General features: G+C 44.0%; 1 protein-coding gene across 1 annotated transcript; it reads right to left on the reverse strand.

The window, feature by feature from the left end:
- Positions 1–7,452: 7,452 nt before the first annotated feature.
- Positions 7,453–12,153, reverse strand: LOC120855651 (antigen-presenting glycoprotein CD1d). Its single transcript, XM_040230192.1, has 5 exons — positions 11,485–12,153; positions 10,913–11,191; positions 9,918–10,196; positions 9,057–9,156; positions 7,453–8,960 (listed from the first exon to the last, which is right to left on the reverse strand). The coding sequence occupies exons 1-5, from the start codon at positions 12,050–12,052 to the stop codon at positions 8,939–8,941; spliced, it is 1,248 nt and encodes a 415-aa protein (XP_040086126.1). The 5' UTR covers positions 12,053–12,153; the 3' UTR covers positions 7,453–8,938.
- Positions 12,154–13,191: the final 1,038 nt, after the last annotated feature.

The following is a 13,191-nucleotide window of genomic DNA, read 5'->3' on the forward strand; positions in this document are numbered from 1 at the left end:
AGGAACTCAAAAGCCTCTTGATGAAAGTGAAAGAGGAGAGTGAAAAAGTTGGCTTAAAGCTCAACATTCAGAAAACAAAGATCATGGCATCCGGTCCCATCACTTCATGGGAAATAGATGGGGAAACAGTGGAAACAGTGTCAGACTTTATTTTTTTTGGTCTCCAAAATCACTGCAGATGGTGATTGCAGCCATGAAATTAAAAGACGCTTACTCCTTGGAAGGAAAGTTATGACCAACCTAGATAGCATATTCAATAGCAGAGACATTACTTTTCCAACAAAGGTCCGTCTAGTCAAGGCTATGGTTTTTCCAGTGGTCATGTATGGATGTGAAAGTTGGACTGTGAAGAAAGCTGAGTCCCAAAGAATTGATGCTTTTGAACTGTGGTGTTGGAGAAGACTCTTGAGAGTCCCTTGGACTGCAAGGAGATCCAACCAGTCCATCCTAAAGGAGATCAGTCCTGGATGTTCATTGGAAGGACTGATGTTGAAGCTGAAACTCCAATACTTTGGCCACCTCATGCGAAGAGTTGACTCATTGGAAAAGACTCTGATGCTGGGAGGGATTGGGGGCAGGAGGAGAAGGGATGACAGAGGATGAGATGGCTGGATGGCATCACCGAATCGATGGACATGAGTTTCAGTGAACTCCGGGAGTTGGTGATGGACAGGGAGGCCTGGCATGCTGCAATTCATGAGGTCGCAAAGAGTCGGACACGACTGAGCGACTGAACTGGACTGAACTGAATTTACAAAGTCTAGCTGCAAAAAAGTTTAAGAAATGTAGTTTTTGCCTTTCTAAACTTTACCATATAAGAAGGTATCAAAGAAAAATTTAGCAAGCCACTCTGCATTTTGGATAAAGTGGGGGTTTTTTTTTGCTAGATTCCAATGATAGGGAAAACAAAAGAAAAAATAACATTTGTACCCCTTCCCCAAATATATATGTATTTTTCTAACACTTCCCTGCTGGCTCAAGTGGTAAAGTATCTGATTGCAATGCAGGGGACCTGGGTTCAATCCCTGGGTCTGGAAGGTATCCTGGAGAAGGGAATGGCTACTCACTCCAGTATTCCTGCCTGAGAATTCCATGAACAGGCTACAGTCCAAGGAATGGCAAACAGTCAGACATGAATGAGCAACTTTCACTTTCACACTTTGAAAAACTCTAGAGTGAACTGCAATTGATCATTAGATTTTGGAGCAAGGGAGCCAACACACACACACACCAGGAAAGCTAACAATGGGTCAGTGCGTTCCAGGAGGCTGAGGAATGGAGCTGCCCAAATAGTCCAAAGAGTTAGATACCAGGAGTAAGAAAGATGTGCTGTGATAGCAAGGGACAGCCATGTATTAAGATTTAAGTTGTTTAGGATAATGACCAAGAGGGAAATTATGCAAAATTTTGGGTACAGTTATTATCAGATTTTGGAAAAGGCAATGGTACCCCACTCCAGTACTCTTGCCTGGAAAATCCCATGGGCGGAGGAGCCTGGTAGGCTGCAGTTCATGGGGTTGCTAAGAGTCGGACATGACTGAGCGACTTCACTTTCACTTTTCACTTTGATGCACTGGAGAAGAAAATAGCGACCCACTCCAATGTTCTTGCCTGGAGAATCCCAGGGATGGGGGAGCCTTGTGGGCTGCCGTCTATGGGATCGCACAGAGTCGGACATGACTGAAGAGACTTAGCAGCAGCAGCAGCATTATCAGATTTATATTCTGTTGCCTTATTTTATATAATACTATTTCATATTAACTTGTTATTGTTATCATAGTTCATCATACTATGTTACAAAAGATGTCATCAATTTAAGTACACCATTATTTTAGGTACCACTAGGAAAGGAAAAACACTGCCAAATGAACACAGTATTTTTATCATTTCATATTCTAACTTGTATTTTTAATTTCTTTTAAATCTCTCTACACATAGATATTATTTATTCTTTTCAATAAACAAAAAAATTAAGATAAAGGATTCTTAAAGCTTTATAAAGCTGTTTTAGCTCTTCCTACTCACCTTTAATGGACTTCCCTGGTGGCTCAGATGGTAAAGTGTCTATCTACAATGCGGGAGACCTAGGTTCAATCCCTGGGTTGGGAAGATTCCCTGGAGAAGGAAATGGCAACCCACTCCAGTATTCTTGCCTAGAAAATCCTGTGAGCGGAGGAGCCTGGTGTCCATGGGGTCGTAAATATCTGATTTATTTTATTCATTAACTCCTTGTTGTTCTGTGAAAGTAAAAGTCGCTCAGTCGTGTCTGACTCTTTTCGACCCTATGACTATACAGTAGCCTATATAGCTACATGAACTTAACAGAGACTCAGGTTTCTTCCACCTCATTGCTCTGTTACTTACTGTCAGGCTTCAACATGAAATGCTACACTGGAGTGGGTAGCCTATCCCTTCTACAGCAGATCTTCCCAACCAGGGAATCGAACCAAGGTCTCTTGCATTACAGGCAGATTCTTTACCAACTGAGCTATCAGGGAAGCCATATGTTGTTCTATGGTTTGCCCTTAACAAAGGTTTCTAGGTGCCTCCCCAAATTCATTAATAACAAAATCGGATATTTAGCTAAGCACATTATCACCAAACTAAATACATGCCCCAGCTTTGCTTGTACATTTGGTTGGTGTGCTTCTGTGACTACTTACCAAGAAGCAGCAAAAGGGTCTTGGATGTGTCTTACTTCTGAGAATTTACCTTAAAGTGGGGAGAAGGGAAGATGTCTTCCCCTTCCTCCAGGAGGCTACCCAAAAATGTATCATGATAAAACAGTAGCATTTTACATTGAAGTCTGACAGTAAGTAAAGCAATGAGGTGGAAGAAGCCTGAGTTTCTGTTAACTTCATATTAATCTTTGAGTGCCTACTTCTGGACTTCTATTATGTGAAAGAGAAATAAATGGGGACTTTGTTTTAGTCCCCATTATTTGAGCTGTTTATGCTTTAAGCAATCGTGAAGTGAAGTGAAGTCGCTCAGTCGTGTCCAACTCTTTGCGACCCCATGGACAACTGTAGCCTACAGGCTCCTCCATCCATGGGATTTTCCAGGCAAGAATACTGGAGTGGGTTGCCGTTTTCTTCTCCAGGAGATCTTCCCAACCCAGGAAATGAACCTGGGTCTCCCGCATTGTAGGCAGATGCTTTACCATCTGAGCCACCAGGGAAGTCCAAATCCTAATTCATGCTTGCTTCAGGTTTTTACCACAACAAAATACATATAAAGAGATATAAACATTTACTTTGTTTCAGCTCCGTTTATTTCAGTTGTTTATGCTTTAACCAAGTACACCTAATCCTAATTAACATTTGCTTCTGTTTTTTTGCTGAAACAAAATGTGTATACGCCTACATGCCTATGAAAGAGCTGCAACAATCATTATTAAACATACAGCCTCACATTCTGATGCTCTTATTTTAATAAAATACAGTCTCAAGAGTAGAATTTCTGAATTGAGAGGTCTGCAAATTTTTTATGTGAAGAGATTTTATCAAATAGCTTCCCAAAAGGCTGCTTTTAAAAATCATATATGTGGTACTCTCCCTCCTTGTTGTCAGTCTGCTATGATAGAATGGATATTTCATTTTTACTTTAATTTCCTTTTCTGTGACTATTAATAAGGATGATTATCTTATATTTATTTGCCATTTTATATTTGCTCTTTATGATTTATCTATTCAGTCTTTGCCAATTTATTGCTTGAGTGTTAAACATTTTCTCATAAACATACTTTTCTCAGTATTTATGTTAGCTAATGTTACTTGTATTTTGCAGTTTAGATATTCCCCCAACCTAAAATTGATTTATGTCATCTACTACCATACAAACTTTTTATTTTTTAACATGTGCATATTTTATAGTTTCTGAATTCATATTTTGGTTTTAAAAATCTTCAAAACCTCAGTCTTTACTACATCTGGAATTTATTTATATTTATTTTATGAGGGAGAGTTCCAATATTATTTTTTGTAGATGAGAAACCAGCCTGCTCATTATTTTTTCCAGTGATATAAAATAATAGCTCATATATTCCCATATAAACTGAGATCTATTTCTTACCTTTCTATTCTACTCCTCTATTCAACTGTTTGTTGATTTTATTACCTTAATATAATGCTGACAGAGAAGATGTAGTTTATCCCCTTGGGTAACAAAAGAGTTCACAGGTTTGTTCAGGGCATAGCTTGTCTGCAGTCACCGGACAAGCTGAAAGCATTTCTCCAGACCACAGGTGAGGGCAGGCAGAGAGAGTGAGACTCAGCAGAAAGCTCTAGTCAGAAGATGAACCTAACAGCATAGGCCATGTGAGCATCCGAAGAGAGGATGGGGCACTGGGAGGGGCAGGAAAATTGCCAGGCCGAAGCTGCAAGGTTACCGAGTGTCCAAGCTCTGGGCACATAGCTGGGGCAGCAGCCCAGAGGGTGCCTTCTCACCCACTTTGCTGACCTGACCTGCAGAAGTTGGAAGCTGCAGGAGAGCAGCTCCCTCCAACACTACCTCTCCAGGGTGCTCTACTGAAAAATTGTTTAACATTGTGCTAACTCTGAAGAAGAAACGATTAGAGGAATTTCACCAATTATCAGAGTATAAAATGAAGCAAGACTTAAGGGTCAATAAACTGACTTTCAGCACAGCACTCAATAAGGAACATAATATCCATAAAGAGAATAAACATTCTGAAATGAATTCAAAGGATTTTCTGAGATATTTTGAGCTGAGTATTTAAAGGAAGGAGACAAAATTTCCTGGAGAATAAACATTTACTTTGAAAACAAACCAAAGTTGCTTAAAAATGAACCAAAGCTATGATAAATTCATGCTGAAGCATTCCGAAAAAGATTTCAGAGAGGACATTAACACATATGCATGAAAACTGTAGAAGACCAATGGGATTGTTCAGAAGCTAGACACTGCTCGAGGAAGCTAAGCTGAAGAGCATCCCCTGAGGTCAGCATGATACCAAAAACTGTGAACAGGTGCTACATTTTTAAAAGCATTGTGGATTGCCACACATTTGTACACATTGCTTCTCACGGCATTTATAAGATTATCTATCTTTGTTCACTTGGCTACCATAACAAAATACCATAAACTGGGTGGCTTAAAAACAATAGAAATGTTTTTCTCACAGTTCTGGAGGCTGAGAACTACCGGATCAACTGAGTCCACTTCCTGGTTCGTAGACCGCATATTCTTGCTGTGTCTTGCTTCGCTAGTGGTAGAGGAGACAAAGACCTTAATTATTTATACTGGAGTATAGCTGATTTGGGCTTTCCTGGTGGCTTAGAGGGTAAAGCATCTGCCTGCAATGCAGGAGACCCAGGTTCAATCCCCGACTCAGGAAGATCCCCTGGAGAAGGAAATGGCAACCCCCTGTAGTACTCCTGCCTGGAAAATCCCATGGACAGAGGAGTCTGGGAGGCTGCAGTCCTTGGGGTCGCAAAGAGTCGGACATGACTGAGCGACTTCACGTTTATAGCTGATTTAAAATGTTACATTAGTTTCAGGTGTACAGCAAAGTGATTTAATTATACATATACATATAATTCTTTTTGAGATCTTTCCCATATAGATTACAACAGTGTAATCTATATATATAATCTATATATATGTAATCTATATATATAGGGAACTCTATGTATGTGCTATATATAGATAAGGACCCTTTTTATAAGGTCACTAATCCCATTCATGAGAGCTCAGACCTCATGGTTTAATCTCCTCCCAAAGAACTCACCATCTAAAACCATCACCTTGGGTATTCGGTTTTCAACAGAGGACACAGGACATAGACATTCGATCTGTAGCATGACCAAAACAGACATTAGTATCTGCTTTTGGCACAGGAATAAAGTGAGTAAATAAGGAGGAGATCCTTGTCTCCTGACCCAATGCACTTGTTGGTTCACCTCAGTGGACCTCTACTTCCTGCTTCAATTTCCCCTCTCTCCAGGGGGCCTTCCCTAACTAACCTCAAGCCAATATTTCATTTAGCATTCTGATGAATCTGTTGCATAGCAACGTACAGTACTTACAGTGATTCTCTAACTTTAACTGAACATCAGAATTAACTCTGTGTGTGTGTGTGTGTCTGTGCACCAAGTCTTTCAGCTACGTATGACTGTTTGTGACCCCATGGACTGTAGCCCACCAGGATCTTCTGTCCAGTGAACTTTCTAGGCAAGCATACTGGAGCGGGTTGCCATTTCCTACTCCAGGGATCTTCCCTACGCAGGGATCGAACCCATGTCTGTTGCACCTCCTGCATTGGCAGGCAGATTATTTACCACTGACCACCTGTGAAGCCCCCAGAATCACCTGAGGGCTTGATAAAACACAGATGACTGGGCCCCACTCCTATGATTTCTCATTTAGTAGAGCTCATTGGCAGGGGGTGGCCCAACATAATTTGCAACTTTCCAGGTGATGAGGCTACAGGTTAGGAAACCAGTTTGGAAACCACGGATTTAGAAACTAGCTGCATTTCCACACACATCCTAGGTTTTATCTGCAAGTCCAACACAGAAGATGCCAAATCTTAATTTTCTCAAGCAAAGACTTCACAAGCTTAGTCTTTTTTCTGGATGTTCAAGGGACTTGAGTGCCAAGCGACTGCTTCCCTGGTAGCTACAGATGATTTTATCTTGACCGTCAAATTTCTTCGCATTGGGAAAGGCTGCTGTTCCTTTACATTTCCTGCTTCTTTTATCTAGGCTAAGAATAGAGCAGACAGCTTGGCCAACCACTAGCGCTCATGCCTGTCCAAATCGGTTCAGCCCAGCTCATGTATAGTCTCATTTAATAGCTATAAGTGGGAGAATCTGTCTCCATCCATTCTGAAAAAAACAACTGGCCACGTGAGAGAAATATCACTACCAAAAGTAGCTTTTTCTATGTTATATACCCACACTATGATTTCTCCTCTTTTAATCAAGTTACATGAAGTAAAAACTTGAGACATCTCTGTTTCCTACAACCTAACTTTCTTTGAAAATGTCTATCTTTGTAAATTCAGGTTCAAAATAGAAGCTAGGTTCTGAAAGTGAAAGTGAAAGCATTAGTCGCTCAGTCATGACCAATTCTATGTGATTCCACGGATTGTCTCCTCTGTCCATGGGATTCTCCAGGCAAGAATACTGGAGTGGGTTGCCATCCCCTTCAGGGGATCTTCCTGACCCAGGGATCAAACCCAGATCTCCTGCATTGTAGGAAGACTCCTTACCATCTGAACTACCAGAGAAGGTTCTGAAATTCTCAATGTATCATTCAGGACAAACTTGCCATATCACAGACACAAACTGGGAGGCCTAGTGTCATCCAGCAGAGGCGTATTTGGAGTATCCCACATCCCAGAAAAAACTGACTTAAAACTCAACATTCAAAAAACTAAGATCATGGCATCTGGTCCCATTATTTCATGGCAAATAGATGAGGAAACAGTGGAAACAGCAACAGACTTTATTTTCTTGGGCTCCAAATTGTGGTGGTTTCACACTGAATAATATTCAAACACACAGTATTATGACAGACAGCACAGGGAGAGCATTCAGAGAAGCAACTCCCCAAGAACTTGCTGAGCACATATTTTATTGGTAATTTATTTTGTAATCTTTAAGCGCAGGAAAGCAAGACAGAGACTAGAATTCAGGGATCAAGGAGGCTTCCTCCTGGAGGTCTGGAGGTAATCATATGAGTCGTAAGGAAAGGTCTTTGAAGATAAGGGGGTTTGTTCTGTGTACAGAACAGCTAGCTAATGCTGACGTGTCAGTCCGAATGTCTGAATTACAGGTGGGGAGGAAGAGGGAATGAGTACTAAATTCCAGGAGATATTTCTGAGAAATCAGTAAAACATGTTTCCCACACAGAATCACTGCAGATAGTGACTGCAGCCATGAAATCAAAAGATGCATGCTCTTTGGAAGAAAAGCTATGACAAACCTAGACAACGTATTAAAAAGTAAAGACATTACTTTGCCAACATTACTCTGTCTAGTCAAAGCTATGATTTTACCGGTAGTCATGTATAGATGTGAGAGTTGGACCATAAAGAAGGGTAAATGCCGAAGAATTGATGTTTTTGAACTGTGGGGTTGGAAAAGACTCTTGAGAGTCCGTTGGACTGCAAAGAGATCAAACCAGTCAATCCTAAAGGAAATCAACCCGAAATATTCATCAGAAGGACTGATGCTGAAACTGAAGCTCCAATATTTTGGCTGACTCGTTAGAAAAAAACCCTGATGCTAGGAAAGATTGAAGGTGGGAGGAGAAGGGGACAATAGAGGATGAGATGGTTGGATGGCATCGCTGTCTCAATGGACATGAGTTTGAGTAAGCTCCAGAAGATGGCGAGGGACAGGGAAGCCTGGTATGCTGAGCAACTGAACTGAACTGATAGGGTCCCAAAGAGTCAGACACGACTGAGCAACTGAACAACACCCCACATATTGTAAAGGTTTCTGTCAACACGCTAATATAGGTTTGTTCACATATAATGCTAGACCTCTGTTTTTCTTGAAAAAAAGGTGTGTTACAGCCAAGCCAGTGTCTTACTTTATACTTCACAAGGAACAGTTGCACTTGCTTCCTTGGAATAGGAAAAGTATCTTCCAGTTGACTGCATATTCCATCATTCAACTAATGACCACACACAGTTACATTGCAACCTTTATCTGCTTTTCCCTGAGACGTATCTGAGTTTGCACTTCTTTTTTTTTTTTTTTTTAACAGAACTACTTGGACATATACACTTGTAATATACTAAAAGAAAAAAAAAAAAAACTTAAATCCTCTTAGATAAAAGGTTCAAAGTGTGTGAGAAGAGCTCCCTGTTCTCTGCTTCTTCAAGGTAGCTCTCTTTCACCCTCAAATTCTAAGGGCTAAAGCCCTGAGATCCTGAAGTCCAGACAGATAGGTGTGGGGAGGAGAGTCACGGTATATCTTGATAGCGGCTGTGAGAGAAAACAGAGACCATTAAGGAAAAGGGGAGAGGAGAAAATGTAGGCAGAAGGGTTGAGGCAGGGAGGAGATGGAAAGGAAAGACTTACCAGTGCTTCCTAAACCAGAAGACTAAGCCTCCAACAAACAGAAGGACGAACACCAGTATTACCAGGACAACAATCAAGCCCCTGGAGACACGTTTCCCATCTGTGTGGGGGAATACAGGATATGTCTCAGTCCGGGAATCTGTCTCAGGTCCCCTACTATAAGTACATGTGAGCATGCCAGATGCTTATTTCTTGTCCTGTTTAATGTGCCTACTTGTATTCCTCTGAAGTTTTTAGATGCCCCATCTTTTTGGGGGGTTCTGGGCATCTATAATTTGGTTCACTTCAGCATATGCTAGTACTCATATGGAGGAAGGCACTAGTTTCACAGCTAGTCTAAACCTGAGTCTAAATCCAGTTCTTCCACTTTCTAATGATAAGACTCAGGGCAGTTTGACCTAGCTTAGCCTCAATTTCTCATCTGTAACATGAAAACAATAGTATCTGCTCAAAGGAGAGTTGGGATGATTGTTCACACATACTCTGCTGTATGCAGAGTGTTCAGCTCACACCAAGAAAGCACTCAATAAACCACAGGTATCTTTGTTACCCTGCCTTTCAAAGTCCTCACTTCCCTCTTCCGGGGAGCAAATCTTCCTGGGATTCTGTACTTGCCACCTATTTCTGGATCTGTGGGGATTTTAGTCTGTTCTTTCTTGTCTATGGAACACCTTGTCTCAATCCTTTTTGAGTACAGATCTTTATTCCTCCCCTTTGAGAATCCCCTCCTTCTATCACTCCTGGCTGGGGCTTCATTTCCTCCATCCTAGGTGTGTCATTTCCCTCCCCTTCCCTAGGCCCTCCCTCTGTCCTTGAGGACTGTCACCTCCCATCCAGAGCTGGGCCCCAGTTCCTTCTCACCCCAGTACAGGATGATGTCCTGGTCTCCTAGACTGCTGTGCCTCACTCGGCAACTCAAGCCAGCCGCCTCCCCAGCCGCCACATCCAGGGTTACTCGAAGATACCAAGTCGAGTCGGCATTGGGCATGACATCTCCTTGCTGAGTGCCAGGCTCCTCCTGCTCGCCCCTCATCCACATCACCCACACAGGTTTGGGGTAGAATCCTGAGACGTGGCACACCAGCAGCAGACGGTCAGGCCCAGGACTGGGGCCACTGGAAAGCCAAGCCTCTGGCTTCACTGTATTCGACAGGAGAATGAGACATCTTAAAGTGAAGACTCCGCATCAGAGGCTCTGGACTTCACAGCAGGCTCATCAGTCCTACATTTCTACCTCTGGAGATGAACTCCCACCATTTCAATCTGTTTGTATTAGCTTCTCCGGGAAAGCCTTCCCCGATCCCCATTCCCTTCCCTGATCCAGTCTCCAGTAAATGCCCCTACTCTGTACTCCCAGAGCACCCTGTGTTCAGCTGTAACATACGTCACATGTTTCTAAGTGTTAGTCACTCAGTCATGCCTGATTCTTTGCAACCCCATGGACTATATCCCACCGGGCTCCTCTGTCCACGAAATTTTTCAGGCAAGAATACTGGAGGGGGTTGCCATTTCCTTCTCCAGGGCATCTTCACAACCCAGAGATCAAACCCGGGTCTCCTGCACGGTGGGCAGACTCTTTACCATCTGAGCCACCAGGACACTGCTTTAACTATTCACCTGCCTTCTCCTCTCCCTCCTCAAGTACAGATCCTGACTGACCCCCAGGGTTTATTTAATTCAATTCATGGAACCCAAAAGGTACCCAGTTAATGTTTGTGGGATGCAAAAATACCCTCACAGCTTATCCATCCCCTCCTCTTCCCGTGATGCTTAAAGGGATGTGAACCCTGGAATGAAAACCAGAGATGGAGCCCCAGAGCGGAATGGAGGGCAGGGGGTGACAAGGGCAGGCTGACCTTGCTCCTCCAGCTCGGGCTTCCCGGTCTGCATGAGGCCTCTGACCAACTCGGGGCAGATGTCATGGAGGAGCCAGTGCACCGTTTCCTTGGTCCCTTGGTCCCCATTGAGCACCTTGCAGACCACCTGGCTCCAAGGCGGGGCATCTGGGGCTGACACCCAAGACATTCCTTGGAAACTCAGGACATCCCTTCCTTGAAATGCTGCACGTAAGAAGCTTTCCGAGATGTTCCTCGGGAGTAACTCACATCCTCCAGATACCTGGATCTCAAGAGGATCTGAGGAGAGGGATGGAAAGAGATCTATGAAAAGCTTAGAAGACTGAAAGGAGTTGAAGAAATTGGCATGAGGGTTATACTGGGGACCCCAAAGTTCATGTAAATGAGAATGGGTGACCTGCAGCGGAACGAACAAGGGGTATTTTGAGGACTCAAGCTGGGAACTCTCAGGCAGACGTGGGACTCAAAAGGAAGAGAGGAGGCAATCACGTGGGGCCAGAACCTCCCGGTTGGGCTTCAGCATCCACTGTCTCCCCCTGGGCAGCTGTCCACGATCCCATCCCTCAGCTCACAGTCGCCGCGCAGCATTTTCACGAATTCCCAGATGTCCCTGGTGAAGCTGCTGCGATAAACCTGAAATGTGTGCTGCAGCTGCTCCCACTGCTGGTCGCTGAATGTGCCCTGAGACCAAGGCTTCAGGAAGCGGATGGTGCTCGACTCATTGCGCCAAGTATAGGGCTGCAGCTCTCCCAGCCACGCGAGGCCGTCCGTGCGCGTCCAGCTGCGGTTGGCGAAGGAGGAGATCTGGAGGCCGCGGAAGGGGAAAGACGTTTGCGGGTCTGGAGAGAATACAGATCGGAGGAGCCGGGACAACGGGAGGGAGAGCACAGAAGGGAGCAGGAAGACAAAAAGAAAGAAAGAAACAGTTAGGTTTGGGAAGAAAGGGTGATGTCTGCTGGCTCTGAATCGAGCTCGGTCTCCAGGGGCCAAGCAGCTGGAAGCAGGGAGTAACAGGTTCTCGGGCTGGTGGATCAAGCTCCCGGCTTTCCGAGGTGCATCAGTCTCCGCCCGCCCGCCGCGATCGTCGGCCCCTTTCCCCGCTCGGCTCCCTCTCTCCGCCCTCCGCCCGGTTCCACTCATTCTCAAAACTCCCCCAAATATTTGGAAGCCTCCAGAAGAACAGAAACAGCAAGCACCCCACGTCCTATCTCTGCTCTGGGACGAATCTCCGCCCTCGCCCCCAACGCCCGCCCTCGGTCTTTCCCCAACGCCCGCCCACACACCCCGGGTTTCCTGGACTGCCAAAAGCCTGAGCTTGAGCCTGTTGCTGGCCAATTCATAAGCCTAGAGGCAGGCAGGACTCCCATTCTGGCTATCCTGGGACTTGCTTCCAAGCCCCTCCAGTCCAGGGATCCCTTTTTCATCTGCCAGGTAGTCCCTCTTGTTAGGTATCTGAGCTGCAAAGAGCTGTGGTCCCAGCCACTCACTTAAGTACCATGTTTCTCACAACCTGCTTGTCTAAATCTCTTTTTCCAACGTAGAGTACAGATAGTATGTGGAAAAACACTTTACAACTACTATTTAAGTTTTAAAAACAGTGCTTAAAGTTGTATCTATGGTATAACGTCTACCATGTTTTTTAAAACAAAGTTTTGAGTGGGAGGCAAGCAATGGATGTCTCTAGGCAAAGAGATTATGGAAGATTTTTAATCTGTTTTACATTTGTTGTTTTCCAAAATGTCTAGGAGTGCAAACATCATGTTAATGATAAAATAATAAGAGACTTCTCTGGTGGTCCAGTGGTTAAGAATACACCTTGCAATGCAGGGGGTGTTGGTTGGATCCCCGATCAGGGTGATCTAGAGTGATCTCAGCCTGCAACAGCTCCCAAAAGGGCTTGGATTCCCAACTAGAGATTGAGGTTGGGTTCCAGCGGTGAGAACACCAGAGCCTAGCCAGTAGACTAGTGGTCAGTGACAAGGGCCCTGGCCTTCAGCTTTGCAGAAAAAAAATTCCCGCAAAGGAAGAAAGTAGTGAAGCAAGCACAGTATTTACAGAGAGGAGAAAAGCACAGTACAATAGGGAGAATACAACTCAAGGAGAGAAAGTCACTGAGTCACAGCCTCCTGGCACTTTCAATTATTTTACAGGGCAGGAATTTCTTCCAGTTTTCCTTTGGCCAATCATTTTAATTTGCCTGTTTCACAGTCCATATTTGGTATATTTCAAGATCCTCCCATGTGTGCGCATGCATCTCTTAGCCAAGATGGATTTTACTG

Source organism: Oryx dammah, unplaced genomic scaffold, assembly GCF_014754425.2.
Source record: "Oryx dammah isolate SB20612 unplaced genomic scaffold, SCBI_Odam_1.1 HiC_scaffold_28, whole genome shotgun sequence".
Classification (NCBI taxonomy): Eukaryota; Metazoa; Chordata; class Mammalia; order Artiodactyla; family Bovidae; genus Oryx; species Oryx dammah.

Bases quoted from the DNA above. Each gene is read 5' to 3' on its own strand.
- LOC120855651 (XM_040230192.1), bottom strand. From the start codon at position 12,052: ATGAGTGGAACCGGGCGGAGGGCGGAGAGAGGGAGCCGAGCGGGGAAA. The intron at 10,197-10,912 runs GTCAGCCTGCCC...TGTCGAATACAG, and splicing joins GCCCGAGCTGGAGGAGCAAG to TGAAGCCAGAGGCTTGGCTT. The intron at 8,961-9,056 runs GTAAGTCTTTCC...TTTCTCTCACAG, and splicing joins TTCTGGTTTAGGAAGCACTG to CCGCTATCAAGATATACCGT.